This window comes from Nannospalax galili, unplaced genomic scaffold, assembly GCF_000622305.1.
Source record: "Nannospalax galili isolate Female #2095 unplaced genomic scaffold, S.galili_v1.0 scaffold311, whole genome shotgun sequence".
Lineage (NCBI taxonomy): Eukaryota > Metazoa > Chordata > Mammalia > Rodentia > Spalacidae > Nannospalax > Nannospalax galili.
In genome coordinates, this window is record NW_008330298.1 from 2948222 (window position 1) to 2961400 (window position 13179).

Here is a 13179-nt window from a genome sequence, read left to right on the forward strand (position 1 = left end):
CTGCAATTTTTCCCTTAAATGCTTACAGGAGATATAAATAGTCACTTGGTTTCTAATTAGAAAATCATTTGAGATACTTTATTATAAGCATTCTTTTTTTTAACCTAAATTCTTGAGTCATCTATGATATTTTTTTTTTCTGTTCAAGAAGAAATTTGCCAGGGCTGTGTAGTGAGATCCTACTTCAAAAGAAACAAAAATCTAGGCTTGGTAGCACACACCTTTACTCTTAGCACTAGTGTTAAGAAGCCAGACGCAGAAGCAGGTGGATAAATCACTGGGCGTTTGAGGCCAGCCAGGTCTACATAGCAAGTTCCAGGCTAGCCAGGCTACAAAAAAATAAATCACGCTGTGTTTAGTCTAGAGAAATGTATATGAACTCTAATAGCATGATGACTGCTTGCACATTATCCACCAGAGTTTGATGTTTTCATATACAAAGGAACAACTTAGATAAATGTAGACTTTCAAATTTAGTGCACATTAAAATGGATTGCATTCATTGTCTGATTGGGTTACACAGTATCCCTGGGCAATGATGATATGGTTTTAATCCACTGTTTAAAAAACTACTGTAAAGTTGAAGCCAGGAGAATCCATTGAACTATCCAGAAAAAGTACTAAATCACTACATCAGCCCTCGTAACCCAAGAGAATAGTGCTGCCAAACTGAAACTGACCAGAAAAATATTTGGAGTATATTGAGACGATACCTCCTGTTTGACCAGTTGACATGTCCTTCAAGGAGTATTTTGGAACAGTTTGATGAAACTGAACTAAATGTCTACTGTACAATTTAACAATTAAAACAAAGCAGAACAGAATGTCATATGTAATTTTGCTATCATTTCAGGTTAAAATTGAGCTTCCTATTCACCTGCATCAAAAACATCATTTGCTTTTTACATTTTATCATGTAAGTTGTGAAATTAACACAAAAGGAACAACCAAAAAGCAGGACACAGTGGAAACTCCAGGTATGTGTGGTGTTTCTTTATTGTGATATTGAGGCTCAAACCCATCTTTAAATGTCTCTTTCTATACACATATTTTAAATGAAATTATGTAGGATATAAAATCTTTTCACCAAGCTATAGACTACTTTTCTCCTTGATCAAAATGTACATTTCTGAGTTATAAAGTTCATTGGTAAGCTGAGCACATTGGTGTACACCTGTAGTCTCAGCTGTTCAAGAGGCTGAAGCAAGAGGATTACGTGAGCCCAAGAGTTCAAGATCAGTCTGAGCAGCATATCGAGATTCATCTGAAAACAGTTCATTGGAACAAGACAAATTATATTCTGGGCGTGGGGGTGGTGATGCCTGCCTTTAATCCTAGCACTCAGGAAGCAGAGATAGTTGGATCTCTGTGAGATTGAGGCCAGCCTGGTCTGCATAGTGAGTTCTGGGCCAGCTGGCACTACAGTCTCAAAGAGACCAAAAAAAGAAAAACGAAAAGACAAATTATATGTTGGTTTTATTTATTATCTGTCTATCTATCTCAAATATCTTTGCCTAAATGCTTGTCCATGTACCTAAACTACTTTAAGGAACATAAAGTAATACTGCTGTTCTCAGAAACACAAAATACAGTATTGTTATTTCTTTTATGTAGAATTGCCTGGCAACCAAAATTTCCTGGTTCTGCTTATTGAGGAAGAGCAAAATGAGCCCAGAGCCAGGGACATCTGTGAGCCAGAGGGGGAGATCAAGGGCTGCCTGTTGCTAATGAGAAGAGAACAGATTTAATGAAGTTGAATGAGCTCTAGTACTGAGGCACCAGTCCTGGTCCCATGTCATAAAGCCTTTAGATAAACCAGTGGAAGGTCCCTCTAGGAGAACATCTAAGGACTGTGAACATAGCCGCTGACATATCCACTGTGTGAATGTCAGCATGCCCTGGATGTAGATTGTGTTAGTTTGGGTCATTCACACATTCATTCAGCAAATAGTTCTATGTATTTATTGTGTGAACTATGTTGTAGTAGATTCTATAGTAAAAAAAAAATCCAACACAGAGCTCATCTTCATTGAGTATATGATCTAGTAAGGGGACATCAGTCCTATGTAGACTGTTCTAATACAATATAGACAATAGTACTTAGAAGGTTGTATGGTGTAAACACAGTTGTATTATGTGAACATGGTGAAGAGACAAGAGACTGTGAATCAAGGAAGACTTTCAGCAATTGGTGGGTTCTTAAAGGATGGAATGGAACTTGTGATGCCATGATAGCAAGAAGGCAAGGGATTCTGGGATGAAAGAACAGCCTGTACACAGAGTACTGAGGAATATAGACAGAAAACTACAATTAATCAATTAATAGCAGAGCCCAGGATGCTTGGTAGGGAATCATTAGATGTCAGGTTGAAGGGTGGCTCACGCCGTTAATCCCAGCACTTGGGAGGCAGAGGCAGGTGAATTTTTGTGAGTTCGTGGCCAGCCTGGTCTACATAGAGAGTTCCAGGCCAGCTGGGGCTACAGAGAAACCCTGCCTCAAAAAGACCAAAAAAGAAAAGAAAAGAAACGGAATTGTTAGATTGTGAAAAACCTTGAATGCTAGATTGTGGATTTGACTTTACTTTGTCACCAATGTGGAACTATTGAAGGAGTAAAATGGGTTAGGCAGCAAGCTAAAGGGTAGTGTGAGTTGGAGCAAGAAGAAGAAAGAGCAGAATGCAGAAGCAGTAAAGGAAGAGGGCACACTGACTTTGTCAGGAGGGAAGAAGAAAGAGGAATTAGAGAAAGGAAAGTTGAGCACGGTATAAGCTGAGGCAGGACGATTGCCATGAGCTTATGCCAGCCTAGGCTATAGAGTATGATCTTGTGTCAAAGAAAGAAAGAAAAAACAAAAAAGAAGGAAGAAAAGAAAAATGTCAGCATCTGTGAGTTCCTCATGGATATATTCAAAACAGCTGTGAATTGAAAATATTATTTTGTATGTGTATATCTCTATATGCGTGTGAATATATGTGTATATGCATGCATGTTCAGGCCGGAAGACAACATTGGATGCCATTCTTCAAATACCCTCTAATATTTTATTGAGAGGTATCTCGCTGGCCTGGAACTTGTCAAATAGCCTAGGTTGGTAGGCCAGCAAGCCCTAGGGTTCCGCCAATCTTCACCTCCCCAGAGCTGGGATTGCAAGTGCATACCACCACACCTAATCTTTTTAAATGCTGGTTTCCAAGATCCAATTCAAGTCCTCAAGCTTGCAAGGCAAGCACTTTACCAACTGAGCTATTTCCCCGGGCTGTAAATGCTATTCTTAAAAGTACATCTGTACAAAATACATACAGGCAGTGTTTTTCTTGTTTTTATACCCTACACAATAGAGTTAAACAAGTATTTATAGAGCATTTACATTATAGAAAGTACTACAATTAACCAAGAAATGATTTGAAGAATACAGAAGCATGTATGTAGGTTACATGTAAATCCTATGCCATCTTAGACAGATAACTAAAGCAATGCACAGATTTTGGTGTCCCTAGGGTTATCTTGGAACCAGTCAATGTCCTGTTGATTTCAAGAGATGACTGTATATTGTACCTGGCAAATGGCTGACTAATAGATGGATGATTCAGAGTAAATACAGACGTTTCAAAATTAGGTGATTGGAAAGATATTGGCAGTAGCAACAGCAAGGGTAGGCATGGCATGTTTGGGAGTGATGATTGTGTTTGAGATGCTAGGAAGACCTCAGTGATACCAGCAAGGCAGCGGGATTGAAATTAGGGAGTTCCACTGAAATGGCAGTTTAAGGCAGGGACCTGGAGAGTTGGGGAGAAAACAGGCAGAACAATGAGTCTGTGGGAGTGTGTTCCTCCTGAGTGATAAATTGCAGTTTCGTCATCCAGATCCTAGACAGAAATGAGCAAAATGTTCAGTGAACATGATATGCTGATTCTTCATGCCACTCAACAGTTGCAGCTATCCATCCTTTAAGTGACTTCCTACCTTTGAGCCAGGTGGCATGCTTGATAGAGTGCCTTTACAGCTTCCAAGTTCTCTGCATGAGTTTCAGCTAAGGGACACACTTGGCCATGGTCTGATAATTTACAGTGCAAAACCGTTACCCTAAGTACACTCGTGTAGAGAGAAAGTGGATTTATGGCTGCTAGGAGCTGGGAGAAAGAGGAGGTGGGGGGAGTGACTGCTAAGGTCTATGGAGTTTTTTTTTTTTTTGGAATGATTTTTAAAAGTTCTACAGTTACTGTTAGTGGAAACCCAATTGCAAATACACTAAGAAAACCACTGTCTGAATTATATCTCAATTAAAACTCCTATGAGGAAAAGAACTGTCATGTAAGAACAAGAAATATAACTTCCTATCTTCTGATTTGGAAGTCTTTTTTTTTCCCCATTGACCGAATTTTCAGTTTAACAACACTGACAGCATCGTTTCTAGTGGTTTTCCTGCTCATGTTACTTTCCTTGGCTTTCTATAAGAGAAGGTCTGCTAAAGCATTGGTGAAGTTGCCCTGGAAAAGATGCCCTCCATACATGTTGCAGAGTCTGAGAAAGTCTTTAGTCTACAAGAGAAAACAATGGTTTAGTTGTCTTTTAAGCTGATCTTCTTTAAGAAAGTGATTCTAGATATGCTGACTAGTCCCCAGTGGATTAAGTTTCACTGAGGGGTGTCTGGGTACACTACCTTGACTCAATAGGCCTTAACATAAATAACAGAATGCATGAAATTGGGTGGGGGGGCGCTCTAGGAGGTTGCAAATGGGGGACGGGGTATACAGATGATTAGATGTTGTATATGAAATACACAAAAATTTAGTTAAAAATGTACAAGAAAGAATAAAGGCATTTACCAAATTAAACACATAAATGTAAACATTTTAAACAGATTTGTATTGACTTCTATTGTCATGATATAAGCACACACGTACACATGTGCATAGGCATTCATGCAAAGAATTTTAAGGACCTGAAATGCTGTAGATTTACAAAGCACTCCAGCCCATACTTCCATCTTATTTGCCAAAAGTCCATCCAGCTCTAGGTTGGGTTATTTTTAAACAGCTGAGTTATAAACACTTGAAGCCTAGAGTAATCCATATAATGGAAATACTGACACTATGCAACTTGAGCAACACAGATGGTTATGGTTTTTGTAACTAGAACATAATGAGTTTTCTAATAGAAAGCCAAGATTCCCTTTAGGGGGTAGAAGTGTTAGGAAATGTCGAGAGTGGGGAAATCTCCCAGGGGATTCAAGTTATAAACACTTACCTGGCTGCATTCTGGTGTTCTTTGTCTTCCTCAAATCAGGAAAACTCTGCCTGTCTAAATGATTTCTGCTTGCTGCCTTGTTCCAATGTAGAATTTAACATTGACTCATGACATACGCCCATATCTTAGTGTTGTCATAAGAAATTTTGGAACATGTGATTGCTGTCTGAGATCGTCTCAGCTGTAAGACTTTGAACTCTTAGGATTGATGAGTGGGACCTGAACCTTCTAAAATATGAGTCTACCGAAACCAGCCTCCAACACATAAAGATAATGAAAGCCTACGTATTACCAGTAAAGATATAAATAACTTCTAGTGGCCAGGCTGGGATTAGGAAATGATTCAAATACATTGTTCCTTCCTTTGTTCACAGTTGCCTGACACCTGGGCTCCCACATGTAGATCCCTGGAAACATCCCCACCCTACCCTGCTCCTCAGCTCATAGAAATTGGTGTAGCTAATTGCATTTGTGATTTCATTTCTCATGGTTGACTATTGTCTTGGCAGTTGGGTTTGCCTGGGTACCTTTGCTGAAGGATGGGAGACTCATCACACTTGAACAGCAGCTGCCAGTTTCAGCCAATCTTCCCCCAGGCTACTTGAATGTGAATGACGCAGAATCAAGAAGGGTAGGAAAATACCAGTGTTTGTGGAAGTAATCATGTTTAGATGTTTAAAAATAAAATTCTGTTGGTGTAGCTTGGGACAGTAATGCTCAAAGTATGATCTGAGGGTGGTGTGCCTTTGCAAAAACATTAAGTAGGAAAGAAAGTATATGCTCAGAGTATAAAGTGGTTTGAGATAGTCGTCTTATGTCTGATGATTCTAATATTCACTTTTAAAAGCAGGGCTTGGATTTTGTACATCAACTTTAAATTTTCATTATTTAAGTAATTCATTTTGATGATAATTTTATGTCAATCTGCAAATTATTGAAAATTCAAAATTATTTAGGACACATTTATTCTAAAGGGCATTTATTTTCTCTAGTAATCATTTCGTACGAATCTGATACCTTCATTTCTGAAAAACTTTACAATGCATGGACGATGCTATATGCTGTTCATGTATCCATTGCTATAATACAGAAGCTCATGTCTGTGTTTTCTGTGCAGCAATCGAATGTGGATATTAAATGGGTAGATGGTGCAAAGTCTTTGTTGAAGATTAAGAGCCACTTAGAGTCTACCATTTATACTCAAGTAAGTTGCATCAAATGCATTTTGTCTATGTGAATACTGAAGTAAATTTCTTCATTAAATAGACTAGATTTAATTCCCCCATGCTCTTGGAGGAGTTGAGACCTGTTAAGGTTTTTCTCATTAATGATAACATCATTCTAACTCAGATTTCATAATTCCCCACAAATTACAAAATCCTTTTCTTCCCATTAGCTAATTTGAGCTCACAAAACCCTGAAAGGCACGTAGAGGCTATCACTCCCATTTTAAATATGAAGAAACTGAGGCTTAATCAGAAAGGCGAAATTGCCCAAGGCTCAGAATAATAATATAAGTGCCAGGTCAAAATACATATTTCATTATTCCACTTCCTGATATAACCCAAGCTATCTAGAAAATCAATGTGTATAGATTTCACATGGGAAAAGTGGACGCTCCAGCTGAACATCATGGTGAAGTTGGCTATTGAACTCGTGAAATGTTTTATCTGGTAACTTCCTGGTGATGCCTTTTCTTTACCTGCCAGCTCAGACCTCTGTTCCTGCTTATGTTATTAAAATAGAAATAAATAAAATACAATAGCACAAAATTAAAATTAAATAGCAGCCCAACTGTTATTATAGAACACATTCCTAAAAAAACAAAAATTAAGTGCTTACCTGGTTGAGCATGCATAGCTACTTCAGAAGGTCTCGTGTCAGGTTCCACCTGATTTTGCTGCCTTATGTGATGATCAGGAGGACTTCAGGCCAGGGACACATAGGTTGACAGTGACATCTACATAGTCTAGGTATTAGAATAGGGTATACCAGTCTGCAAGATGCAGGAAAGAAGAGAGGTAGAGAGCCTGCATTTGAGAATAGTGAATCCAATTTCATATGACTGTTTCCATCTGTGTTCCAGGATCTGCATGTGCACAAATTCTTCCATCATTGTCAGCTTATTCAGTCAGGCTCCAAAGAAGTTCCAGGGGAGCTCATTAAATATTTAAAGGTAAATGAACAGCAGCTTTCTGTAAATGGTTCATTTTTCATGTCTTTCTGCTGCTATATTTTGATGTGGAAAAAAGAACCAGGCAAACACTTGAAAATACCTTTTGGCTTTGTATCCTTAGGAGAACACTTTCTGTTATGTACTTTCCCGTAAAGTGGCTGTTTAGAAGCAGATAGCAAAGTTGCTACATTAGAAGAAAACGTTATAGCCAGAATTCAACATCATGGTTTTGAAAATCTCATGGACATGTTGATTTCGGTTGCATAAATGGATTTTGCAGGTCTTGGCTCTTCTGCGAGCTGCCCATAAAGGGAGAGGATGCTGTGGGTGGAAGGGCCAGAACAATGCAAACACTTTCACTTGGAATAAAATGTGAAATGGTTCCTGTGGCCATTTGGAAAAAACTATCAAGAGGGCCTACTAAAGAAACAAACATTTTCTACATGTGGCACAGAGGAGGGAGTCTTAAGGAATACCATAATTTAGCAGATATGGAGAGAACCTAATGCTTGGTTCATTCCCTCCGTGCTAGGACTGTGGTGTGCATCATAGGACCTGGCTGGCAGCTGTTGTTTGTTTTCATTGCTTCTGTGGTAGTTTAGCTGTGGAAAATCTGAGGAGTTTTGATTTGAAGACTCTGCGGACTTTCCCTTTGGCCATATGCCGTTGCTTAATGATCATCTCAGAAACACACACATGTTCATTTCTTTGAGAGATCTAGTATGGCAAGAGATAAGATGTGTGGGTTCTGGAATCATAAACTGATTTTGTGTCCCAAATCTTTCATTTATTAGCTCTGGAATGAAGTTACTGTACTTCTCTTAGCCTTTGTTTCTTCTCCTGTGGCATTCAAATGATACTAATACCCATTGTGAGGGGTGATTGTGAGGCTTAAATGAAGTGGTAATTGTTCATGGAACACTTACTTCTGGAGTGCTTCACGAGAGCCAGGCACTGGGAATATAAACAAACAACACCCGTGTTATCAGGGAGTTTCGTTTTTTTGTGGAGACAGACATTGAACATAGAAATGAGCAGGTATAGCTGCCTTATCAGGTGATAATAAGCACCATGAAGAAAACCAAAGCAGACAGTGAAACAAGGAATGTAAAGGGGTTTCTGTTGTATTGTAAAGGTCAGAGATGATGTGTCTGGTGATGTGATAGTTGAACAAGAGTCTAAAGGAAAGGACAGTGGCAGCCAAGTGCATTGCTGAGGAAGAGTTGGGAGCAGTCAGAGACCCTGAGGAGCTTGGTTAGGTGTATTGAGGAACAGCAAGAATTGTAGTGTGGGGGCTGGAGAGGTGGCTCATTGGTTAAGAGCACTGGCTGCTCTAGCAGAGGACCTGAGTTCAATTCCCAGCACCCATATGGTGGGTAACAACCCTCTGTAACTTCAGTTCCAGGGGAATCTGACATCCTCTTCTGACCTCCACGGGCATTGCATGACATGGGTGCACTTATATACATGCAGGCAATCCACTCATTCACATAAAATTTAAAAAATAATAAAATATTTTTTAAAAGAATAATTGTAGTGTGGCTGGTGCGTGGGGTGGTAAGGCATGACCTTGGGAGGGCATCTAGTGACAAGAGGCTATAGTGACAAGATTCATTTTTTTTCCAACTGAGATAGGAAGCCTTACAGGACTTTGGAAAGTGGAATGGCATGATTTGACTTAGGTTCTCTTTTTTTTGTAGTACTTGGGATTGAACACAGGATTTCTCACATGCCAGATGCCTAAGCACCTTACCACTGAGCTATATCACCACCCCTTTTTAGTATTTTTTATATATGTTATATGTGCATGCTCATATGTGTGTGAGAGGGTGTGCATACACATGTGTGCATATGTATGTGAAGTCCAGAGGTCAATTTTGGGTGTTGTTCCTCAGGAGATGTCCACCTTTTTTTTTTTTTAAGACAGGGTCTCCCACTGGCCTTGAGCTCACCAATAGGTTAGGCTGGCTGACCCGTGAGCTCGAGGGATATACCTGTCTCTCCCTCCCTCCTCATACTGGGATTATAAGCTAGAAATACCATACTTAGATTTTTATGTAGGTGCCAGACAACAAATTTAGAGCCTCATGCTTGCCTGTCAAACACTTACCCACTGAGCCCTCCTGAGCCCCATGTGTTTTTAAATTTAAGACTTTCTTAGTAACTTGCCCAGGCTGGCCTTTAAGTCACTCTGTAGCCCAGGCAGGCATTGAGCTGTCAATACTCCTGCCTCAGCCTCCCAATTTGAGGCAGATGGGGACTGGACTGGACTGTAATTATACGCCAGTGCTACCAGATGAGACTCGACTTTATATTTATAGCACTGTTATGCCTGCCATATGGAAATACATAGTTTAAGACTAGAAGAAAAGAGATGATCAATCATTGGTGGCTATTGACCTTAATTATCATTAAAAAGTATAACAGTCAAACTTTCAAATCCAGTCCGTTAAGGTCTTCTGGGGGACCCTTTTCAAAGTTTCACAGAGTACTATGGAATATGGTATTTTTAAATGCTGGTATCCTCCAAATGGAACAAAATAGTACTCATAGCTGTGTTTTTAAGGGTGTAGAATTTCTGATATCTATGTAATGTACACATGCCCTCTGGTGGCAATGAGTGAAATGGCATGCAATTTCGGAAACAGTCCAGTTCTTTTATAAAATAGTGCAGAAAAGGATTGAGGTTTCTTTTTTAAAAAAATTTATTTATATCATTTTTATTTTTGTGTGTATGAGTGTATTGCCTGCATGTATGTAAGTGCACCCGTGTCATGCAATGCCCACAGAGGTCAGAAGAGGGCATCTGATTCCTCTGGAACTGGAGTTACAGATGGTTGTTAGCCTCCATGTGGGTGCTGGAAATCAAACCCAGATCCTCTGCAAGACAAGCCAGTGCTCTTAACTGCTGAGCCCTCTCTCCAGCCCTAAGGAGGTTTCTTTTCAGAGCAAGGAACTAGAGCCTAAATAGAGGTGACTTCCTGTAGCCCCTCAGTTGGATGGTAGATGAGCTGAGTATGTAACATGTCTCTTGATTCCCAGTCCTGTGAACTCTCTATCAGACCTTGCTGACTGTTGTCCCTGAAAATGGCAGTTTCATCAATTCTGATGAACTGGCCATTCAACATCTATTCACCAAATTTTATTATATATTTAATATTTTCCTACATGTATGGAACTTGCAGAGCAGAATAACTTAGAATCGCTGTCTGTGTGGCAGTTACAACCTAACCTAAGACACAGCAAAAATAAGTTACCTAGCAACATCTTCATAATACAAATGACAGTCCCAAGACATACACAATTAAACGTTAAACGTTTCGTCCAAATTCCAGGTATTGTAGATTCAGTTAATTGAGGAGCCAATGGAGATCAGAGACTCCCATTTTTCCTTGCCCTCTGTTTCCTATTTATTTATTCGATCATTCACCAAATATTTATTGAGCACCTACTATAAGCAAGACATTGTTCCAGGTGCTGGAAGTGTAACCGTGAGCAATTGAGACAGCATACCTAGTTTTATTGGGGTACAGATATAATAAGTAAACCCTAGAAGAGATGAGTGCTCTGAAGGAAAAAACAGGTTAATAGGCACTAAGGTGACCAGGAGTGCATTCTAGATAGACTTCTCAGGGAAATCTCTGTGAAAATGCCAAATTCCAGGTGAAACGAAACTGAGGCAAAGAAGACAGCCTTAGGTGTTAACAGAATCTTGCAGCAGGTGCACATGCCTTACACTGGTGTCTGCAGAACAGAAAACAGCATAGCTGTCACCCAACCAACAGCTAGTGGGGAGCAAGGCTGCCTCAAGCTAAGCCTGCAGAATACACTGATTATGGAAGTTCATTTGCGGCTCTGTGTTTGTGGTAGTTTTGTTCGGTTTGTTTTTTAACAAGGCAAAGATGGCCCTACCTGATTTGCATTTCAGACAGAACACTCTGGCTGCTGTTGAGAATAAATTCTAGAAAAGCTGTATAGTGGAATGCTCACCTTCCTTTCCTGTCTGGTATTTTCTCACTTATGCCTATTAAGCTTTTTCTACCCATTTGAGTTCAGTCATCGCCTCCTTTGTGCATCTGCATATGTGACTGCCCCACTGTTTGCTGTTTGTACTGCAGTGATTTTGTTCTTTATCTTTGCCCCCTTTAGTCTGTGGGAGGAGCTATGTTTGGGTTGTTTGCTTTATTTGCTTTCTGGTGTGCTTGGCCATCGGAAGTACATTCAGTATGCCTCTATTGAATGAGAAAGTGAATGGCTTCACTGAAGTGAGGATTTGAATTTGCCTTGGAAAGGTAGCTAGGGTTTGGCTAAAAGCTGTGAACAAAGGAACAAAGGAAAGAAAGTATCTGATATATTCAAATAATGATGATATCAGTTCAGCTGTCTAAAGAACAATAGTGAACTTTACTGTTGAAAATGTAGGCTGGGCCTTAAATACATTAAACTTTCCATAGGGCAGGGTTTCTCAAGCTTGGCACTTTTAGGGCAGGATAGTTCTTTGTTGTAGGATGTTTAATCTTCTACCCAGTCAAAATCATTAGCACCTCAGTTCCACTTCGCTAAATCTCCCATGGAGGGCATTGTGTCCTCCCCCCGCCCCCAAGTGAGAACCGCTGTTCAAAGTAATGGGAAGATATAAACAAATTCTTGAAAGCTGAGAATATAGGTCAGCAGTAGCGTGCTTGTGCAACATATGGAAGGCCCTGGACCCCATCCTCGGCACCACAAAAAGAAAAATATGAAAGAAAAGTATCTTGGTTGGAGGTACTCTAATATAACCAGCATTCAAGGAAGATGAATGCTGAATGTGGAGATGAGAGATGGATGTATTGAGAGTAAAGAGATGCTGTGCATCTACCTGGAAAGTATTAAAGGAATTTGGTTACAGAGTGTCCTGAAAAGAGACAATGGCAGAGGAGATGGGGGGAAAGGGTGCACAGGAAGGAAAACCTTGAAAGGCCAACCCTGCATTTCTGGAGTTTGCCACCCTGCCCTGTGAATCTGATGGAAGAGAAGCTGCACAGAAACCTAAAGTCATTGTTGAGCTGATTCAGATACAGGTGTCCAGGATAGAAAGATGGAGCAAAAGTCAAGGAGACTGTGAAAGAGAAATGATGACTTTTTCCTAAGCCCAAAGACTTAACTTGTCCATCTTTGTGTTTCCCATAACACTACATGTTAATGTTGAAAGTTCTCTGCAAAGTTTGATTTTTTTTTATTTACCCCTTGGCTGACTGAGTTATTGAGTGAGTACATGTGGAAAGAAGAAAGACATTTAACAAATCTCATTGTAACATTTCTATGTAGCTATACACACATTGCTTCATTTCCATGTTGGTAGCACCTATTATTAGAGACAGAGTGTTAACATGTGGAAGAAATGTATGATAAGAATGGTAGAAGGACGGTGATATGGCTCAGCGGGTAAAGGTACTTGGTGTCAATACTGATGATCTCATTTTGATCTCTAGGACCAACATGATGGAAGGATAGAACTGACTCCCACAGGTTGCCTCATATATGTGCCATAGCACACACTCCCATGTGCACACACACATAATAAATAAATAAATCTAAATTTAATGAAAAATTTTAAAAAGAATGTTAAAATGCAAAACTATCCCACTTTTATAGATGATGTGGAATAAAGCAAATTATGTATGGAAGTGTTCTCTATTGAAGGCCATTTAACCTCTCATCAGGTTAATTGGAGGTCAACATTGTCTTAGCATATGGAATGCAGGGAGCTAGGAGGC

General features: G+C 39.7%; 1 protein-coding gene across 3 annotated transcripts in view; it reads left to right on the top strand.

The window, feature by feature from the left end:
• The window catches only part of Dock11 (dedicator of cytokinesis 11), a 221678-nt gene that overhangs the window by 113481 nt on the left and 95018 nt on the right, over window positions 1-13179 (top strand). For all 3 annotated transcript variants that reach the window (XM_029568896.1, XM_029568891.1, XM_017800906.2), the window contains exons 20-23: window positions 854-977; window positions 5757-5878; window positions 6365-6451; window positions 7334-7423. In XM_029568896.1, the coding sequence (XP_029424756.1) occupies window positions 854-977; window positions 5757-5878; window positions 6365-6451; window positions 7334-7423 (423 nt within the window). The remainder of the gene's footprint in view (window positions 1-853; window positions 978-5756; window positions 5879-6364; window positions 6452-7333; window positions 7424-13179) is intronic.